Consider the following 23,144-nt stretch of genomic DNA (forward strand, 5'->3'; position numbering starts at 1 on the left):
AAATGCTGCAAAACAAATAAACGTTTCTCAGCCATTACTTTGTAAGTTACTAAAAAATCGTGATGATATTGAAAACAAAGTGAAGCTAAATGAAAACTTATTAAACATCAAGTGAAACCATGCTGGAAAGGATGGTGAAGTTGAATCTGCTTTGAAACCGTGGTTTACAAATGTCAGGGAAAAGGATGTGCATACATAGTCTGTTAATGTGGCAAAAAGCAGAAGGTCTTGCTTTTAAAGTGTGCAAAAAAGATTTTGTCAAATCGAACGGATGGTTTTATGTTTAATCAATGAAAAAAAGAGCTATTTCATTCTGCTAATTTATAATTTATAATTGCCTTTAGTTGAAACATTATAATTTTAATTTGCAGTTCCAAAAATAAATGCTTGGAATTATTGATAAACAATCATTTTGTGTCTCCTGGATTCTTTTCGGTTATTGTTATTAATCGGTTAGTTATCAAACTGCATCTGTCCCAAAGTGATCACATTTTTGTCAAAATGACTATGGATTCTTATAGACTATGTAGCTTTGCACTTTTAATAAATTTGTCTTGCCATTAATAAATTACTAATACAATAATAACCATTATTATTATATCTAGGATTGTCAGGAAATTATATGAGGATTTATTATTCAATTTTGTGTGAAAATTTAATGTGTAAAGAACAACATTTGAAGAACGAAAATGTTTTTGCTGAATTCCACATACACTCAAATGCAAGCTCTTCTTCAATGTGACTTGTGTGCTTCGGAATACTTGGATAATTTATATACTGAGACATACAACTTTTTACAATTCTAAAGAGTTCCTTATAGTTAGGAAGCATTTTGCATGCAATTTATTTTGCATGTTTTGAGCATCACAATGTTGTTTTTTCCACGTTCAAAGCATGTATTTAAAGTGGAAGGAATCAGAACTAAAAAAGTTTGCATCTGAAGTCCCTTTTAAAGCCTAGTTACAGAAGATCTTTAAACTAATTGCAACCCCCCGAACATTTACCCCAGATGCTAAAATACACATAAAAAACCAAATGAATTTAGAAAAATTGCTAACATGTTTGAAAATCCACTGATTCCATCTTTTTATGATAAAAAATAACGTTAAACAAATTACATTAGGAATTTCACACTATTTTACTTAACTGGATTCCATAAAGTTATGCTTCTATCTCCAGCACTAGTGAAGAAAAAGTAAAATCAAAATGATGAATCAAAACACTAAACATTTAAGTCTTAAAAATCAAGGAATTAAAGATCTCACGTTGAAGCAAGTATCCTTCCATCGGGAGAAAATCGGCAACACATCACATTTCCAGAATGTCCTTCCAATTTCATTATTAATGATACACTTTTTGTGTAACCAGTTTTGATGTACCAAACTTTCACAAGATCATCATTGCCACAAGTAGCAATCGTATAAGTGCCACAGAGACAGCCATTCTCATCTAAAATATATCAAATCATGAGAAATCAACATAAGATAATAATAATTGAATTTTTTTTAAAAGCATTCAATACCTTACATAAAGGCAAACTCGTAACAATATGTAAGTGCATAAATTTATTTTGCTTTTAAAAAAATATTGGGAGGCTGAATATGTTCTCGCTGTTTTGAACAGACAGCCTTACCAAAACTGATTGTGCTAATTTTTGATAGTTATGCATCTATGTACAAGTACTGTAAGCAAGCTTGAAATTCAGTTCGGGTTATTTTGCAGAACGGGATTCAAGTGGGATCAAGACCCCTTTGACGAGACCAAAGAAATCCTAAAATTCTGCATTTAGAACTTTAGTTTAGTGGCATTTTTAGGACTTTGATATCCAAAAATTTCCAGAAGAGAGCTCCTTTTTTGCTTCTTTTACAATACTTTGGTCAATCATAGTCTCAAATGGCAGTTTTTGGATTAAAAATCTAAACAATTTTCGGTAGATGATCTCCCTCTCACTTGTCTAATGTCTCTAAAGATAGCTCCAAAATACCTAAAAAAAGAGAAAAAAAGAGCTCCCTTATTTCTTACTTTTTTTCCTAACATCACCAAGGATAATATTAAATTGCTATTTAGAGTTTGCTACGCCGAAAAATCCCCGGGAAAGCCCCTACACCCTTTTCTATCTTCTAACGTCTAGGTCTAAAAGCAGGGATTCCCACAAGGGTCATGCCATAGGCTGCACTATTAAAATTTTTAGGGGGGGGGGTGTTTTTCTCTTTTTGGGGTGGCTTTCATTCTTGGGAGGGGGGATCTTTGTGGAATTTGAGGATAATGCACATTTGCTCTTGGGGATGATGAACACCCCTGATGGAAATGCATTTTTAAACTTTCAGTTTCAAAAAACTACCAAGAGAGCACCCCCGTCCCCTTTTATTCCATCAACCTATAGCTTAAAATAACGTTTTTGAAACTTCAATGTCACAAAACTTCTGGGGCAGCATCCAAATTCCGACCCATCTCCTGACGTCGTTGAAGATAACCTAAAAAAATGCACTTTTCGGACATCAATTTCTAAACATTTTTGCAGGAGGGTCTCTGATTCACCACTTTTTGTCTAATGTTACAACCAAAGATAGTCTGAAATTGCGCCTTTAAGATTTCAGCTCTGAAAATTTTCAAAGGGAGCCCCTCTTGTAGTTTTTATCACTTAACTTCTCCAAAGACAACCTGAAATTCTGTTTTTTAATTTCAAAGAGCTTTCAGAGAAGGATCCCAGAACTCTTCCTTCCCAAAGATAGCTTAAAATCCACTTCAGTTTTGAAAAAATACTCAGAAGGGAACCTCTTCTCCAATCCGTTTCCTCTATCATTACCAAACATGTCCTGAATTGTGCTTCAGTGTCGAAATATTTTGGAAGAAATCCCTAGATTCCTCTCAATTCCTTTAACATCCCTAAAGATAGCCTAAAATTGCAGTTTAGGGCTTTAGTTACAGAAAGATTCTCAGAGAGCCTCAATCTTCTAATACCAAAGATAGCCTAAAACTAGCTTCAATTTAAAAAAAAGTTCCGGGGGAGGGATAAACCAAACTCCACTTTTCCCTATATATACAAAAAAGTACAATATTTTACTTCAATTTTGAAAATTTCTTCCAGGCAGCCCCTCTCCTTCACACATACATCTCCTTTTCCTAACACCCCGCAAGATAAACCAAAAGAGAGTTTTTAGAACTTTAATTTCGAAAATTTTCTGGGGGTACTCTGATGTAACCAGAGACATTTTAAAACTTGCAGTTTAAAGCTTGCAACTTACAGAATCCATTCCAATTCAAAATAATAAGAACGTAAAGAATTTCTCAGTATTAAACTTATGATTGTTTTTATGAATTATCCCACTTTCTACGTTTAAAAATAAATAACTAAATAAAGCTTGATAAAGAGTGTTGAAGGTAGATGAACAGAGCAACAGTATCAAGTCTTTGTTCGACCTGGGAAAAATTAAAGATTAGGCACTGTTGCTTCCTCCTCTAAAAATAACATATTACAAAAATATTCTTAAATGTCAGGGGGCAAACTTGGTCCCATTTTTATAAGTTAAGTTGATTTTTGCTGATGTTGGGCTGAATAGGGCAGTTTGAAGGCTTGTGTTAGTCGAATCGGATGTCGGTCCAAAATGGAGGATACCACCTGAGGACAAGATGGCATCCACGTGTCTGGCCAGGCTGGATGTTCGTTCAGTAGGATTCTTCAGCAGACGGAATGAACCCCAGTGTCTAAAATTGACAGGAATACCTACTTTTGACTTATGCAAATTGATCAGCATATTGAAAAACCATAAATGGCGCTGGAACGTTCGTCGAGTGACGAAATTTGCTTGTAAGCAAATTTGAGTACAGCTGAAGAAACTCTTTTCACTCTGTGTTTTAAAGGTTTTTTCCTCAAGCAATGATTTGCACATGGTGTTTAGTGATTTGTTCTACTACTGTCTAAGAATGAGAGTTATGAAAAGTATATCAAATATTCTAATCTTTTATATAGTCACTAGGACAACTGAATGCTTATCGTCCAAGCTTGTTGCAATATGCAGTTTGTGCTTCATCCAAAATGGGAGTTATTGAGCTTGCATTAGTTGTCCTTCAATAATATCATGAATGGCAACAACATTGTCCACAGTGATTTTTGTCTGTGGTTCCTTACTGCTTCTTTTTCTGCCATATTTTTTTACCCTATGAATGAGCAAAGTTTTTTTCACAAACAGTGCATGAAGTTCTCTCAAAATTTCAGAATTTTTGGTGCCTTCTTTTGCAAGAAAATTAGTAATGGTGCATTGGGCTACAGACATGTGCACTTCTTGCTCATTCATGGAGTACTGAAGCAGCCCAAATCTCCAAAGTGTCTAAAACCATTCTTCAGACATCCCCACCAACATATTGGTCAAGCACCACCTCAGACTTTTTACTAACAGTAGTGTTAGAGTCAAATTCCAGTTTATATTTGATCTGCCCTCCAGGGGTAGATCCAAAAGTTTTTGAAAAGGGGGTTGTTGGACTATTCGGATATCTTAATTAAAATGAAGTTCAAAGAACTGAAGCAGGTGGAAAGCAAGTCCAACTGAAAATTTGTGGAATAATCTGTCTGGGGGAAAAGAATTACAGATACATTTTAAGTCAAAAACAATTTTATTAATAAGTTAACAGGAAAAAAAAAACAATTGTATATATCACAATACACATTCCCATAACAATTTTGACAAGAAAAAACTCCCCAAAATATTCATAGGAAAAATTCAAAACAAGTTTTGTTAAAGTTCTAAATATTATCAAAATGACCAATCTAGTCCCACCTTGAATTCATGCCAAAATACTGAAAAAGTTTTAGTAAAATAACTTTAAAAAAAGTCATGCTACAGGATAATTCACTCTTAAAAGATGGCACACACAAAACATGAAGGCACCATTCCGCACATCAGATATCCAGAAGAGTTGACACTACCCCTTGCACTTTGGGGTGGCCGTTATGCCGCCCCCAAGTTCTGTTCACTGAAAGCTTAACCTTGATCCCTGCATTGTTTAAACTCATCATAATCTCAAGTGCATACCTTCAAATAACCATATCAAAAATTTTAGCTCAATTGCTTCAGCAGATGGGCCACTAGGACTACGTATATAGGGAAAGTTACTTATGGACCACCTTATATATATTATTAAATATTATATTTATAATTGGAATTTAATAGTTATGGTTCAATATTTAGGCATTATACCAGCACCCTATGGGGGCTAGATTCGAGTCCTGCAGCGGCTTACATAGTGATAACGCCATATTTGTTTGAAGTCAGGCTTGGCGAGATATTAAAGAGATATCGCTAAGTTGGCATCATTTTTGGCGAATTATTTTGGTGCAATATCGTTAAATGTCATCAATTCGGGCAACTTTAGATGACTTTTTGAACTATGTATGTCGTCAGTCATGTAATCTTAATCAAAGTAACGATGCATCTGTGATGAGATCATCCACCCAACAGTCAATCAGAGGCAACCTTTAGGTGAATATTACATACAAACATGTATAGTCTTCACAATTTTCTGTTTTTTCCAGAGAAATTAAGTAGAACTTGTAGAAACTTCCACTAAATGGTCAATTACTGGCGAATCACGCTATAACTCTGTAATAGTGGCAAGTTAAAGAAAAGAAGCACTTTTCAACGAATTTCAATAATTAATTACTCATCCATTATGAATTATAGATTTTTTAAAATTATATTGTTGCCTCAGAGCAACAGTAAGATATCTAATCCCAGAAATAACACTAAGATTTAGAAATAACACTAAGAAATAACACTACTGTTGCTCTGAGGCGACAATATGCAAATTTAAGAAGTCCAAGAGTAAAATTTTCGAAAGTTATATGAAAAGCAAAAATGGTCATGAAAAGATATATTTTTTTTCTGCTGCTTTAACATAGATTGACCCAAACACAAAAAAATAGGGCCTTGGGTTAATTTTTAGGGCTTTTGAATACTAAATATTGTCTTAAGAGGGGCCCCTACAGACAATACCTTCAACTAGGGCCTTTAAATGGGCTTTTGGGGGACCACAGGAACCCTGCACTGCATTCAACAACTTAAAAAAAAATTATACACAATATAAAATTTAACTGAAAAAATATTCCTTCGAGTGTAATGAAAGTAGTCTTAAATAATGACTGTTCATAAGATTACAAATTTGCTTTTTTTCCTGCACAAAAATTCAGTAATTCAGGGTAATTTTGGTTTTCTATATTTTAACTGCCCAGCTCAAATTTTAATAGTATTACTGCATCTACAGGCTTTAATATGTATAGCCTGAAGCAAAGGAGAGTCAGATGAGAAATGATTCAGTTGTTTAAATTTATCAAAATGGAAGATGTTAATGGGTTAAATATTTGCACAGAAAGCAGAACAAGAGGTCATTGTTTTAAGCTATTCAAATAACAGGCTAACCTGGAAATTAGGAAAAACTACTACTTTAGTAGAGTTGTGGGCACTTAACGGAAGATGTTGTGGTGAGCAAGGGGGTTGATAGCTTAACCCATTAAACGCCGCCAGGGGCGGACAGGCCCTAAACTTTTAATGTGGAAAAAAAATTCATGCCGGCCCCATCCAAAAACGTTTGGCTGTAGTTTTCCAAACCTAAAAAGTTTCTAGTGTGTTTTTTCAAAAAAAAAAAAAGGTTCCTCCCCCCCCCCCAGCAGCCCTCACCTCTCTCCCCCCGCTGAAATACCTAGATTTTTTTTTTTTTTTTTCAGAAATCCTTATTTAACTTTTCATTTCAAGCAAACTAGTGGGCAGATTGATTTAAACTAAGCATACAGCAAACGCCCATAATATACAGATGATATTTCAAGGATCTAACTTTCTCAAAAATATTTGCAAGCTTAAATTGCTCTACGCAATAAAAAAACCACTGTGAAAACTGTGTGGCTTCTTTGAAAAGCCGCATTTAAGAGTATTTCGTTTATGTAAAAGTGAATAAAAATCTTATTTAAAACAAAACGTAATACATTTGAGGCAGTGAGAAGCAAAGGGGTGTAAGCAGACATTTTCAAGTTTTGAGTAAAATTCGTATAAAGATTACATCTTAGGTAGGCTTTCATTGAATTTTTTTCTAAATCATGCTGTACAGCGGCACCTACCAGGGCTGCTGGTACTATCTCTTGCCCCAAGACAGAGGAGGGGTCCACCTACCATTTGTACTGGTTATCTCCAAATTTTCAAATTTTCCTCTTGCATCCCTTGCTTCTCACTACCTCATATGGCCATGAGCGGTACTATTTACCCTTCAGAAAAAAACTTTTTTTTTTTTTAAAGTCTTTTCTTAAAATTGTATTGTACGTATTCAAACTAATGAAAATTTTCATGTAAACCAAATGTAATATATCCGTTCAGAATGAATACATCACAGATCATGAGACAGTGAGAACTGATCGGAAATATCGGATAAGCCCGAATTAATCTACAAAAAAAAAAAAAAGAAGAATTTCGCCCGAAAAAGTCGCCATTTGTCTCAGTGAGAAAACTGATTTTCAAAGGTATCTCTCAAAATGTTATCTAGTGAGTGAAATTTATTTGTCAGGTTCTAAGAACTAAAGTGAAAATCATGGGATATACACTTGGGGTGTGGGGATTGCGGTCTCCTCGCAAGGCCCTTGGTTTTAACGTAGATTTATATTGCCAATAATTTTAATACGGTAGTTTATATGCATGTAAAGATGGTTATGACCAAACTCCCCTCCCCTCTCCACAGAAAGCAAGTTCTGGCAGTGCTTGTGCTTTATGGTATATATGTGGCCTATGCTACATATTAACTTGCCTTTAATAATAATATTCCACTGACACAACGTTTTCAAGTAAGAACAATTTATTTATCAGCTTCCAAGATTTAAAGTGAAAACGAAGAAATGTATTGGGAAAAGCAATAAGATGTGCGTATTCTTTTTCGTAAGTAAATATGTTCAACTAGAGTTTAACCTACGAAGATGTTCAACAAAGTGAAACTCAACCGCTTAAACCAAAAATATAACAATTTATACTTCTATTGTACGAGTTTACATGCTTGCTGAAAATAAATAATAATCGAGTAACAAAAGAAAGCACAACACAGAAATGGTCCGACTTAAACCTTTTTAATGACATAAATTAAGCAAAATTAATGAAAACGAAATAATATTTGAAAAAAGTTACTCGAGTAATAAACTAAAAATGACAAAATTAATATTACTCTTCAAGAATCAGTGAAAATGTTTTCATACAAGGCCCTAATTTCATCAAACTGAAAAATTTTATAACTTTGTAAATTTCAAATTAGTGCTAAATCTTATCATTTTATCCGGAAAAATTTTATCCGAAATTTGAAAGTATGCTATTTAACGAATTTCAACATTGCATTTATCAATTTGACACTGAGTAATAACATTAAAATTGAAAAGTATATGATGATAAGATTTTTAAAAATGTACTTTTCGTACTAGTTGCAATATGGTAGTGCTACTAATAAATTAAAAACTAATAGTTTCTGGGAATACTGCATTTTAGATTCGGAAATTTTAGATTTGCTTTTAAGATTGTAACATTAAAAATATAAGTAAAAATAGATACATTATTTATGATTAAAATGGGCAAAAACACTTAAAGCAATTACACTTATCAATCTAGCTAAGAAAGAAATATCTATAAACAAGCATTACAAATCAGTTAACAGGAAAAAAAAACTTCAAAAATAAAGATAATTTGATGAAATATTATTAAATACTTAAAATATGGTTAAAGAACCTAATTTTTTCTTCTTCTATAACTCAGTGTATTCCTTTAAAAGATAGGGAAACAAAATTTTACAGTATTTAAGACATAATAATTACTTAAATTTTTCAACATTCCTTTTTAATTTTATCAAAAGATTTCTTTCAAAGCATGTAACTTATATTGTTTTCCTTAAAAGTAATAGATTATGAATATCCGTTAAAGACTACTTGGTACTAAAGATAAAAATAAAAGAAATCGCGAGAAAAAAAACACATTTCTACAACATTAATCTTTCTTACAAAAAAAAGTCTACTTTGTTGAGCAACAGCATCAATGGTATCCTCTGAATCTATTTAAAATGTCCTTCTCTAAAGACATCAACATGAGAGCTTCTAAATTTTCTTGAGAAAGGGTTAAACAAAAAATCATGAGTGTAAAAAAGAAATGAATTAAGTTCAGGAGGGCCATGCACATCCTCATATCTTGGACAAGCATACGAATTGTACTCAGGGCAGGTTCTGGATACCGGAACAAACCCTTCTCTCTCTCTCTTTTTTTTTTCTTCAAGTTTAAACTGCACAAGTTTATTATTCTTCCAAATCCTAAATTTCATACCAAAAAAAGGGGGGGGGGGGGGAGAGAGAGAAAAATGTTCTGCTGTCTTTGAGAAGTATATTAATAATCTTAGTTTATTATCTCCCTTAAAAAATTAATTACTCTTGAAAAAAAGACATAAAAAATGTGTGTAACAATAATTGGATAAAATTGGTACAGTATTTAGGCTTTAAATTAAAATTAAGTACAGTAAAACCTGTAGAGTTGACCACCCTTGTAAGTTGACCACCTGTCTATGTTGACCTCTTTTGTCAGGAACAGAATTAGTCCTATCTTATATAATGAAGGAAAACTTCTGTAACTTGACCACCTGTCTATCTTGACTACTAATGTACGCCAAATTTGGTTTGGAGCATTGTAAAAAAAAACCTTTGTAAGTTTATCACTTGGTTTTTTTTTTTTTTTTACTTTCTTCAGTAAATTATTTAATTTTATTATTCATTAATTTATTATTATTGTATAATTATTTGATAGCTTTCCAAGAATGTTTTTAATGCTTTGATGACGGACTAGCAATTTACTAACTAAACAGCAGCATAAAGCTTATGCTGCTCTTTATTCTCCAAACTTGTTTTCATTTGTTGTTCTATTTGAGATAGTTTTTTGAACTTTGTTCAATAAAAATAGGTGTCAGTAGAAAAGTACAAAGTGTTTTCTTTCAGTTGCAATAGGTTGTGGCAATTCTGGAATTGCGCTAAGGCCCGGATCTGTACATTTTGGGCCCTCTGCAACAAAATGGGTAGGGCATCTCCCTAGTGGCCCAGTGTCTATTTGTAAAGTTAATAAGTCTCAATGCTAGTTTTTTCCCTTCAATTTCTAGGGCCGTCAGCTCCCTAGAGGAAGTGATCCCCCCCCCCCCCCCCGCACTGCGGGTACGCAGATCTGGGCTTGCTAAAGAGCCCTTCTGGCTTATTTCGAGTGTAAGGGATTAAGATATAGGACATTTTAATTTTGCCTTTATGAACTGAGAGAGTCGAGCTTGTTGCTCTTTGGGCTGTAAGTGTTACATAAAAAGGCTTCAAAAAGAAAGTTTTGAATTTGAAATTAATAAGAAGTATGAAATATTAAAATGAATTCAAAAAGGAGAAAGTCAGAGAAAATTAGCTGGCACACATGGAATTTCTAAAACTACGACGTCTAATATAGTTTAAAACAAGGAAAAAATAATAAAACTATTTGAATAGTATTTTTAATTATGGTTTCACTTTCAATAATGTTAAACAATGAAAGTTAGTTGAACAGAAAGAGTAATAAGGGTGAATTCCTCGAAAAATGAATACACGGTGCGAGAAATGACAAAAAATATTTCAAAAAATCATTACTGCCCTTTATAAGTTGACCACCAAAGTACTGCACCGCGAGTGGTCAACTTACACAGGTTTCACTGTATGCAAAAAATACCTAATATCGATTTTACGTTCCTCTAAAATTTGCTTTTTTCAAGGAAAAAGGTAAGGGGGCGACGGATAAAAAAATGTTGGAAATCACTGTTTTAAATATTTATACTGTTTGTTCTTTTATAAATTTTATCTTTGCTAAACGAAAATAGATGAATTGGACGGTGTTATACAAAAATGAGTTATCCAACAAAAATTTTCAAAAAAATAATGAGTTATTCACATAGGTTGGCAGATAAACTGATACACTACGGGGATACAAAGACGATTTCCATTAATATGCCATCTATGAAGATCAGTTTAGAACTCAATTTACTCAAAAGTACTGCTTGGTGGGTTGACCCATTTTTGTGTAACACCGTCAATTTGTTATAATTATAACTGACAGTTCAAGTTCTTATTATTTAAAGTGCTGATGACAAAAAAAAAAAAAAAATTAAAAAAACACATGATGATTAAAAATATTAAACTTACCTAAAAAAAATTCTTGTCACCCTTGAGTTTAAAACGCATGCAATCCCATTGAGCAGTCAACACGGTGTATAACAAATGACTTGTTTTTTTCCTCGGAGACAAAATTGTGGAGTTCTCAAAATTATCTAATTGGTTGAGAAAGTCGTGGATCTATCTATTGCAAAGTGCTGGGAAACAGAAGAAAAAAAAAACGAAGGATGAAAAGGAAAAAAAAAAGCTTTTTAGCAGACGTTTTGCTCCTATTCATTCTATTCTTAGATCCCCACCCCCAATAAAACTCCTTACCAGAATTCCAGGAAACATCAATCCCGAACAGATACGAGAGACACCCATGGACCCTGAAGGCTTCGCTTCGGACGAAGACCACCCAACAAAGACATTGTCCCCTACGTAACAAGATACGGTAATAGTTAGGCAAGAACACAGTAACGTCCTGAGAGTGACCGTTGGAAAAGGAGTGGCTGTCCTCCTCTCCCTCCGCCCCCCCCCCCCCCCACCCAAAAAAGAGCAGTTCTGGCTGCAGCCCTCGACACCAGAACGGCCGGCCTAGCTGAAAACTTTTTTTTAAAATAAAATTGAGAAAAACGGCACGTACACATTGAATGCACAGAAAACGGCCCGAGTTAAGGACGGCCCATGTGGAATTTTCCACATCTCACACGTGGCCAGTCCGCCCCTGAACGCCGCTATATAAACTACATTAAAAAATCTAGAAAAATTTACTATTTTCATAAAAGATACATATTAATAGTACAGTGCAGTTGAAATTTTCAAAAAAACTGCAACCGTTTAGAAATTATAGGTTGTTCCCGTAGTGGGAGCTTTGGCGCTTTGAAGGGGGAAAACATCCGCTGCCTCAACTGCGTTTCTACCGCGTTCGGTTTCCTTTCTACTCCTTTTTCGATCTCGTTTTAAAAGAGTCGCGTCTCAAATATTATATTATTGTTCTTTTATATATTTCATTTGCATTTCAAGCAAAAAGAGAAGCACTAAAAGTAAACAAACTATAAATAAAAAGGAAAAAAACTTACTCAATTTATTGATCATCAACATTTTTTTTTTTTTGAAAAAAATCTGGTGCAGTATTGATGCAGTATTACATTGCATTTTTTACCGCTTGGTTAGTGTTCTTTTTACACTATTTACATCAAGATTGTTTTTCCGCGTTTATAATAAAATATTTTACTTCATCAAAACTTACAGTAGAGTTTACTGGTTCGCAAGGCCCTGACTGGGGATTTACGTAATCTTCCTTTGAACTTTTCATTGAAACTGTAGTTATATACCTTAAAAATGTTAGTTACGTCATTTCCCCCTGGAACTCTTTTTGCATTCTCCAGTCTATTACTACAGACATATTTCGTGTGTTTGTAAAAAAAAGGCCACCACCATCTTTTTCTTTTGATATGAGGCCTGTACGTACTTAGAGATTGATCTAAGAGATCATACCACCCATATTTTTATTATATGAGGAAATTAAATGCGGTTGAGGCAAATCCATTCTCTTTTTTCTTCAAAACACCATCTTTTGACAATTACTAAGGGAGCTTCTGTCTCAAAATTCGAAGCTAAACATACTATTTTGTTATCCTTCCATTTTACACACTGATGTTCTCACAGTTTGAATGGATTCGAAACACCCTCTTTCACTTGTTACTAATAACGTACTTTTACTGAATGGGCAGTCTTTCAGTATATTTTCTGTTATCAGTCAAACTATCTTGAGAATAGTGGAAACATTAACAAAACATAGTAAGAATCCTTTTTTGAAAGACCCGAAAGAAGTACACGTGCTTCGTGACGTAGGTTGCCCCTTTCTGCCTAGCAGCATTCCTTTCTTTATTGTAAGCCCTCACACATAAAAGAGGAAGAATGCTACCGGTCCCCGCCAAAGCTCCCACTCCGGGAGCAAAAACTTTAAGCGCTTCTAGCATGGCTTTAAACTAATCGTTTCATTCCGGGTTTTTCGTATGTTATTTGTTGGAATATTTGCTTTAAATATGCAGAGCAATTGAAACAAATTAAGAATCCAATAATTTAGATTTTTTTAGTTTTTTACATTATTGTAAAAAATGCAAAGTTCCATTTTTTGAAAAAATGTAGAAAAATGTATAAAATTCAAATTTTTTACTGAATTTTTTTTTATAATATACTCCGTTTTGTTAAAATTCACGTGGAATGTTTTTTTAATAAATAACTCAAATTTCTTTAGAGAAAAAAAAATTAAAGTAGATGTTCCCGCAATGGGAGCTTTGGCGTTTAATGGGTTAAAGAGGGCCATTGACCTTTATTGGGGACTAATAAATTGCATAGAACCCATCTAGCTAGGCGCAGAGCTTGTTGCTGGTTGTCGAATATGTATTTGTATAGTTACCGAAAAGAAAGAAATAATCATTATAAAACCACTTTCTTCAAATGATCTATCAGCTTGATTCAAAGTTATCCTGCCACTCAAGGTAATGTTATACTATGTCAAAAATATGATGCATAATGAATTATTTTAACGAAAGTAGTATAACTTTGAACCGGAAAAATGGCATTCAATAGCTTCTAGACAGTAACTTGATATTATCGAATTACAAAAGTAGCAGTGTTTAGTATTAAAACTGTAATCAACCTCTTTTGTAAGTGTGTACAATTTCTTCTATGCTAATAAATAAAAAACATAAAGTGGTGCAAAGCTAACCTATATGGTTCAAAGTTATTCTAACTGACAATATTCTAAGTAACCCCTTACGCTTCATTAGTATATGAATAAAGTACATGAATGCTCCCCTAAAAATAATTCTTGTATTTAGGATGAATGAATATTGGTGCATAAATAAATAGTGCATGATAAGTTCAGCAAATATATAAGGCATATTATTATTAAGGCATATCATTTTAATGGAAAGAAATCAACCATCAATATTCAAAATATACTCACAAACTGCCTCATATTGTGGGCTGAAATCACAGCAAAGGACCCCTAAATCATGTGCATCAGTTACGGATGTTAAACATTTTCCATGACCATAGCGAGCATCCCATAACAAAATATCACCAGCTGTTGAACATGAAAGCAAGAATGCACCATCTGGGGAAAATGCCAAAGCCATAATCATAGCTTCATGTCTTTCAAGAACTCTAAGCAAAGTAAAAAGCAGTTGTAGAAAAAAAAAAAAAACAATAACATCTGATAATGTCTTAATAGAATACCTAATTGCTGACTTAGTTGCAACATCCCATAAGAATACTTTTTCGTCATCACCACCAGTTGCAAGCATTGCACCAGTAGGCGAAAATGAACAAACACGAATAGGTGAGCCACTTGAATGTTTCATTTCACACACTTTCATTCCATCCTGGAAAAAAAGGAGGAGGGAGGCTTTAAAATTAACATTGAATGTCTGAAGAACTATGAATCATAAAAAGAAATTCAAACATTCATAAAATATTACAATAAGCATACATTATGACGTGCTCCTTTCCACTTGTCCCTACTGCTGGCCGACCTTGAGAGGTCACCATGATTGAACTACGATGCCGTCCAGTCTGAGTAGTGAATAGGCTGGGACACCCTTAGGTCCTTTGGCGGTGTCGCATCTTTTGAAGGCCAATATTCACGGTCGCGTGTGATCTTGTGCCGTGATGCCGAGTGCAGTGGAAGGGTGTAGACTTTTTGGTGCCTGTGGTCAAGCAAATCAAATCTCTTCCTGAGTAAGCTAAGATCGCAACACCAAGAAGTCCACATATTAAAAAAAAATTAAACTTGGCACGGGCACGCTGGTTGGCTCCGGTGCCAAGAAAATTTTTGTGGATTGAAAAAAAAACCTCAGTGGTCTCGGGTACCTGGGGTACAAGACAAAATTTCTACAAGTGCGGAATTGTGTTCAAGAGGCACAATCGTTGTTTTGCCATATCATCATTTGTTTACCAACTGTTCACATTTTCCTACGAAGTACTCTGCTTAAGGCAAAGTATCGCCGAAGAACTGTGTATGTTCATTTTGCTGAATACGACTGTAAATAGTGTAAATACTTGTATATTCTAATAGTCCCGATTGCACTAAAAAATTTCTAGTCCTTGAAAACTGTGTTGTTACTTGGCGACTCGTAACACAATCATTACGAATACGCCACAACATGCAAAGACAAAATCTTAATTAAACAAATACTTTTTTGATGCAAATTGTGTAGTCTGTAAGAATAAGTTAAGTGCATTTACGTTTAAGTTCATAATTTAAATTCACATCTGCAGATCATTTTACTTAATAGTAATTATTTTTTCTCAAGAAAAAAAAATTATGATGAGCTTTGATTTTATCTTTTTTCTTAATTTAATCTTCCTACAGACAAAAATAAGAATTGTTTTCTCCCCTTCTTTAAATAAACCACATTTTTTATGGGATTTTTTTTTTTTTTTAGTTTCTGGAATCAGTTTTCCACACCATCAAAATTGATGTCTATTTTCCCCACTTTTAGTTCTCTCTGTGTAACTTAAATTCCTTGAACTCATCAGTGGTATCTTGAAGCAATAAAATTGTTAGCAAGAATGTATATGATTTGCTGTAAAAGATTTATTTTCTCTGTGCTAATGCAGAAAATGCTATGTACCTAATCTAGATTGGCAGTGCTTGGCATTCTTTTTTTTTTTTTTAATCAATTACTCTGATATGTTTCCAAAAAAAATAATAATAATGTGGTGCCTCTTGCTCTTAGCATGTACATCATATTATTCTTCAATTAAAGAAAAATGTTCTTTGCTGATAAATCTTATTAGATCCATTTTTAATATGCATATCTAACAGTGTTATTAAACACTTGAGCAATCAAAGGCAGAATCTGACTATGACTTTTGAAGGCACTAAGCATTGAATTTTTTTTGGTGCTCCCCCTACACTTTATAATGAAGAGCTAAAGTATATAAATAAATATGTCAAACCACAATCCCGTCTAATTTGGTGATACCTTATATTGCATTTTATCTATGTTAATAATATAAAGCTGAAGAGTTTGTTTGAACGCTCTTCTCTTAGGAACAACTGGTTCGAATTGAAAAATTATTTTTGTGTGGAATAGTCCATTTATTGAGAAAGGCTATAGGCTATAATTTACATTGATATTTTAATTAGAAAAAGTTATTCAGTGTTTTATGTGATTTTTAGCAGTTTTTAGTACTTTTTACCCCACAGACATAAAGTAAAATGTGAGCAATATTTATGCTTTATCTTCTTATTAAAAATAAAATTATGAATTTAAAAAGTTTAAGTTTAATAAGATGCAATTTTGTTACCATTGATGTAATTCCGTTATTTCTATTTAAATGGCAAATAAAAATATTAACTAATGAGTATATTCTCAGCAACAAATATTTTTTATAATATAACATGTAGTAGTCAATCGAACCACAGGAAAAAAAATCATGATTTAGATTCACAGTAATTTAAGTTTGACTAAGCATCACTTTTAATTTTTTCTTTTTTCTGTAAATCCTTTACCAAGCATTGAAAAATTTCTAAAAAATGTATGAATTGTTTGTGAACTATCAAATGCAAATTTTGTTTACTGTGGATACACTTGTTATACACAAATAATATGATAAATTAAAAAAATAATAACTTAGGCTAATTCCAATAAAAACTTATAAATTGTTCTAATCTGTAATTGCGCGATACCAAAGAATTACCCACTTGAAAATTTTTTCAAGATTCCGGACATTGTCAGTAGAGAGATTTCCGAACCCCCCCTCTCTTGAACATAATCAAAAATAACTTATAATTGTGTTTTGGGAACTTAAATTTGGAAAACTTAATGGGAGAGGCTATCCAACACCTCCTCTCCTCTTCCCCCACCCTAAAATAAAATCTAAAACTGCATTTTTATACCTTCAATTTCGAAAAAATGCTAGGAGGTAACTCTCTGACACCACCTGTTTCAGATTGAATATTAACCTTACGAATTAGTTTATATTGCTAGCACTAAGGTCTAGTAATATGACTCCCTGCTAAACCAGAAGCTAAATCTACTCTCTCTCTTTTCCTCTCTGCACATTGGAACGTGCGTTTGAAACAACAATTAAGGAGCCATCAAATGCATTACGCCCCCCCCCCCCCCCCCCCAGTTTTTTGACCTAGCGATGGCCCTGTGTATAACTTATTAGAGACAACAAGCTTCAATGATAGGAATTGATAATGTTGGTGTCAAATTTCTTTGATCGAGTGGTTTCCTGGTTAGATGAATATTTTCAGATTTTCATATTAGAGAAGAAATTGACAAATTTAGCATTAATGCAACAAACATATAAATCCAAATTTTATATTGATATTCTATATTTTCTACAACAAAAGTGTTTTCACATATAGAATTTGAACTTACATTCACGAAAAAAACATTATACCAAGTTTGAAAAAAATGACAGCAACCAACATGTACAAGTTCATCAGAAATAAATTCAACTTTAATTCCAGAAATCACCTAAGTACTTTTATCTACAGGAGAGAAGTTGAATAATAAGTGTTAAATGATATGTTGTTGAATAGAAATAATAGTCGAAACTGTTGGCTCAAAACTTACTACACAAAAGGCATAGGCTTTTGCTTGTGTTTTTTGTGTTTGTTGCAGCTGATATGCAACTTGGTGGCATTTAACGCCACTCTTCAAGAAGGGGTCTAAAGGTAATGCTGGGAAATACAGACCTGTAAGTTTGACTTCAGTGATTTGTAAGATTTTCGAAACTTTGATCAAAATTAAGATCATGAAGTTCTTAGAGTCTAATAGTCTGTTGACTAGTTTGCAGTATGGTTTCAGGAAAGGTAAATCCTGTACTACTAATTTATTGCATTTCTACGACAAGGTTACCTCAGCTTTAGATAACAAAAAATGTGTGGATATTGTTTATATTGATTTTCAAAAAGCTTTTGACAAGGTACCGCATGTTGCTCTTCTCAGCAAGTTAGCTGACATAGGAATAGGAGGAAATACATTACTTTGGGTTAGAAATTGGCTCACTGGTAGGAAGGAAAAAGTAGTTGTGAGAGGAAATCATTCTAATAGGAGTGAAGTTTTAAGTGGGGTTCCTCAGGGATCAGCTTTAGGGCCTCTTTTGTTTATTATATTTATGAATGACATTAATGAAAATATTTCTGAAAGCATGAATTGTTTTGCTGATGATGTAAAAGTTATGGGGATTGTCGAAAATGAAGAACAAGTAAAACAGCTTCAAGAGGATTTAGATCATATTACTAAGTGGGCAGATAAATGGGGTATGGCAGTTAATGTAGGGAAATGTCAAGTGCTACACTTAGGTCATGGAAATAAGCGTATGAGATATCGTTTACAGGGTTCAGTCATAAATCAGGCAGAAAATGTTATGGATCTGGGTATCTTAATAAATCAGGACTTCAAGTTTAGTCAACAGTGCAGTATTGCTAGTAACAAAGCCAACAAAATGCTTGGGTTTATCAATAGATCTATTTCAAACAAATCTAAGAAGGTTCTTCTTCCTTTATATAGGAGTTTAGTAAGACCTCATTTGGAGTACGCTGTTCAGTTTTGGTCGCCTTATCTGAAGAAAGATATTTTTGTATTGGAAAGGGTTCAAAGAAGAGTAACTAAATTAGTAAGGGGACTCTCAGATTTAGATTATGACACCAGACTTAATGGGCTTAACATGTATAGCCTGGAGCAAAGGAGAGTCAGAGGGGGCATGATTCAGTTATTTAAATCCATCAAAATGAAAGATGTAAATGGATTAAATTTTTGCGGGGAAAGCAGGACAAGGGTCATTGTTTTAAGTTAGTTAAATTTCAGGCTAACTTGGAAATTAGGAAAAACTACTACTTTAGCAGGGTCACGGACACTTGGAATAGCTTACCGGAAGAGGCGGTAATGAGCAAGGGGGTGGATAGCTTTAAGAGGGCCATTGATCTTCATTGGGGACTAATTAATTGACTAGGACCAGCCTAGCTGGGCCCAGAGCCTGTTGCTGGTCATCACATTTGTATTTGTATATAAAGGGTCAAAATTAGTCAAAAGTACTATATCAAGTAGGGTGTTTGGAAATACATCCTTAAAATTACTTTTCAATGTTAGGGCTAATATTAGCAGTAGCAAAATGCAATATAGAAGAAATGTTTTCATCTATATAGCTATTAATATTCACATACATTACTATTTACTGCATTGTTAGTTATTCTGTTCCTATTTTTGGACTTGGGGGGGAGGGGAATTCATGAAAAAAAGTTTACTCAGGGAGGTAAGTAGTATCTGGATCAAACTATCACAAACTTCAAGGATAAAAGATTTTTTACAATACATAAATGTACAATAGGATGAAAAATGCTTAATGGAAAATCTTACCCATACACTCCAAAGAATAACTTTTCCATCAGTTGAACAAGATGCTAAGAGGGTTCCAAATGGAGAGAAGCGAACACAATTAACGCCATAAGTATGTTCTAAAAGTGGTGAAAATTCTGCCTCCATAAAATGTCCATTTGAACCATAGACCCAAATTTTAATAGTTTTGTCACTGGAACAAGTAGCTAAATAATCTCCCATGAAATCACATCCAGTGATATCACTGGTATGGCCTTCTAATACTTGAAATATTTGACTAGTACTCATTACTTGGCACCTATAGAGAATTAAATGATTTACAATCAAACATTACTGAATTAGGTACATATTATTTGAACACAACAAAAGTATTGCTTAAAATCTTTAACACACTATAAAGTAGAATAAAAATCGATTCTGAAATCCCAAATGTTAGTGTTAAAAAGAATATCCAATAAAATTTTGAATAAATAATCTGTTATGAAACTGTTTCATTGGTGTTCCACAATTAAGTGTTCCTTTCTCTTTTTTTTTTTTTTTTTTTGCAAAATTTTTACATTTTTGAGATTTTCAGAAAAGATATTCGGTTGAAAAAAAACGTCAGCTTTTAGTAATGATTTTACATATGATTTGTCTGAATGAATAATTAAAAATATCAAGAGGTATTAAAATCAGAAACAGGACTTGAAATTTACAGTAGTCAGTTCCCACGTAGTACAAACAATCGGATTTACGTAGGAGAAAGATCGAAAATGCATCGCAATGGTTGGAAATGCGTTTGGTTAGATTTTGTTTCTTTTCATAGGCTCATCCGATCATTTGACAGATCAGAGGAGCATTTAAAAGCAACCACTTTCTAAATAAACCCATTTCCAATGGATTTCAAATACAAATACAAATGTGACGACCAGCAACAGGCTCTGGGCCCAGCTAGGCTGGTCCTAGTCAATTAATTAGTCCCCAATGAAGATCAATGGCCCTCTTAAAGCTATCCACTCCCTTGCTCATTACCGCCTCTTCCGGTAAGCTATTTCAAGTGCCCACAACCCTGCTAAAGTAGTAGTTTTTCCTGATTTCCAAGTTAGCCTGAGGGCAATTCCATGAAAAGTGAAACCAGTAGGTCAAAATTTCATATTGCAGTTATTTTGCTATATTATACATCATTGTAAAGCTTGCAATGTGTATTTTCAGAATATTGCATTGCTTTTTTAATAAAAATTAAATAATAAATTTTTTTCCTAGTTGGAAGTACAATAGTCGGGTCTTCAAAACAATCAGAAAAAAATACCCCATTTTCAAACGCTTATTTCTAATAGCAAAATAAAAATAAACAAAATTAATTGCAGTACAGCTTAAATTATTAACATAATACTATAATAACATGCATTTATTTTTATTTTTTTTCAAAATGAAATTAGGCAATTAAAATTTTAAAAAAATGAAGTTCAATGTTACGTCCGTAACAAAAATTTAGCAAAAGTTGTTGTTGCTTCCTAAAAAATCAAAATTGAAAGAAATCCTTTTTTGTCCTTTTAGCAATTCATCAGAGTAATTGTTTACCATAGTTTAAAACATTAGAATTTCTTTAGTTTTTAAAAAAATGGCGTTACAGACGTAACATTTTTTGTTACGGACGTAACAAAAAGCAGTACGTTACATCCATAACACATGTATATTTTCAATTAAAAAGAAAAAAAATACAGGATAGGCAATGAAAATATAGGGTATGACATGTAATATGATATAACAAAACTTCTGATACTGTGATTTTCAAAATTTTATAAATATTAGTGGATATTTAATTTCATTTTTTAAAATTATTGAAATACACATTGTCGCCTCAGAGCAACATTAAGACATGTAATCCTAGGAATAAGACAAGATATCCTACTGTTGCTCTGAGGTGTTCCTCTCAATGTAAATTTTTTTTTGTCCTCCAAATCCTAATTCAATTGGTGTTAATAGTTCTAGATTAGCAATTAATGCTTAATAACATGCATTAAAATATTCTAGAGGGTTCCTTAATTTCTTAAACTTTGCTTCATCAATGCACTATGACACAAAAAAAAAAAAAAATAGTGTTCTCCCAGTAGATTTTTGTGAAAATTCCTTGATCATTTAACACGATGAAATCCAAAGCATTTTGTGCGTAATTTTTATCAATAAAGGTTTTTTTTTTAAATTTATATTACAGATATTAATTATAGTTTTTCTCTTCAAACTTCTATCATTCTGAAAGCATAGCCAAATTGATATTACTTCTTATTTAAAAACTAACTTAGAGATAAGAATTTGTCCTGTTTAATAGTTTAAACCAAAGTTACTGAGTTACTTTTTATTGTTATTTACTCTCCACAAAAAAATAATATTTAGATACTGTTTCATTGATGTGTTGAATATTTTATAGTTTTAAAACTTAAATTAAAAAGCATAATTAGATTAGAGTTAAAAATACTAAATATTAAACTAGCTACATCTGATCCTCAGATAAGGCAAATTTAGTTTTGAAGCAAGATTTAGATTACTTAGGCAAATGTTGGCCAAAATGCATTTTTCCAATGTCAGTTTCGACAGTTTTTTTTCCACCTTTGGCAAAAACGTGCCAATTCTATTAAAAAGCGATCGAAATCAAAGGCAACCGTTAAACTTTAAAAGAAATTTGGCAGTTAATATATTTGTTGAGAGATAGAGAAAAATCATCGAAAATTCTTAAACTGTAAAAGTTCTTCCTTGTTGAAGCCCCCCCCCCCCCCCCCCCCGCTCTCCCTCCATGTTCATGTTAAAAATTTGAAAAATTTATTTGCAACTGAATAATTCCACTTTTGTTTTGCTTAATTTCACCTTGGATAATTTCACTTTTTATGACGCACCAATTTATATTTTTTATTTATTTACATGGTGGTATATGGACGGGGGCTGCTCCCTACCTCCCCAAATCTTTAAAAACTATTAAAGTGTAACTTAAATGGTCAAAATAATGTGTTAATCTAGACCAATGCACTCTTAACAAAAATTATTAGTATACATAAGCTTTTATTTGCTTTGTGTAATTAGTATATCAGACATGTTACGTCCGTAACACTTTTTTGTTACGTCCGTAACAAATATATAAATTTCTATCATAAATTTTACAAACAGTATCCATGAAAACTTTATGGTTTTTGAAAGCTTAAAATCTCTAGAACAAGTATTTCAAAGAAAATTTTAGAAATCTATGAATAATTCACAGGAATATTGGCAATTGTATGACAATGTATACATTTTGCTGTTTTCTGAGTTACGTTCGTAACAGGCAGTTTTTAATTTTTGTTACTTTTTCTAATAAAGCGATCTGCACCCAAATTTTTGATAACATTAATAACACCCAACTATACAACAGAAAAAAAAATTGTAGCTTTTTATGAAACCAAATTGAAATTATGAGTGTTTAAAGTCTGTGATTGTTACGTCCGTAACGGTGGAATTGCCCCTGAGATTTAAATAGCTTAAAACAATGACCCCTTGTTCTGCTTTTCCCGCAAAAATTTAATCCATTTACATCTTTCATTTTGATAAATTTAAATAACTGAATCATGTCCCCTCTGACTCTCCTTTGCTCCAGGCTGTACATGTTAAGCCTATTAAGTCTG

At 33.0% G+C, this 23,144-nt stretch overlaps 1 protein-coding gene across 2 annotated transcripts in view; it reads right to left on the bottom strand.

Annotated features, from left to right (window-relative positions):
• The window catches only part of LOC129218119 (WD repeat, SAM and U-box domain-containing protein 1-like), a 73,382-nt gene that overhangs the window by 20,317 nt on the left and 29,921 nt on the right, over window positions 1-23,144 (bottom strand). Inside the window, exons 2-6 of one of the 2 annotated variants that reach the window (XM_054852326.1) lie at window positions 19,537-19,813; window positions 14,408-14,541; window positions 14,124-14,323; window positions 1,266-1,449; window positions 1,148-1,181 (exon numbers count right to left, since the gene is read on the bottom strand). In XM_054852326.1, coding sequence (XP_054708301.1) covers window positions 1,148-1,181; window positions 1,266-1,449; window positions 14,124-14,323; window positions 14,408-14,541; window positions 19,537-19,803 — 819 coding nt within the window. In that variant the 5' untranslated portion in view covers window positions 19,804-19,813. Of the gene's footprint in view, window positions 1-1,147; window positions 1,182-1,265; window positions 1,450-14,123; window positions 14,324-14,395; window positions 14,542-19,536; window positions 19,814-23,144 lie in introns of both variants that reach the window. The other variant, XM_054852325.1, reaches the window with a different exon arrangement.

Source organism: Uloborus diversus, chromosome 3, assembly GCF_026930045.1.
Source record: "Uloborus diversus isolate 005 chromosome 3, Udiv.v.3.1, whole genome shotgun sequence".
Classification (NCBI taxonomy): domain Eukaryota; kingdom Metazoa; phylum Arthropoda; class Arachnida; order Araneae; family Uloboridae; genus Uloborus; species Uloborus diversus.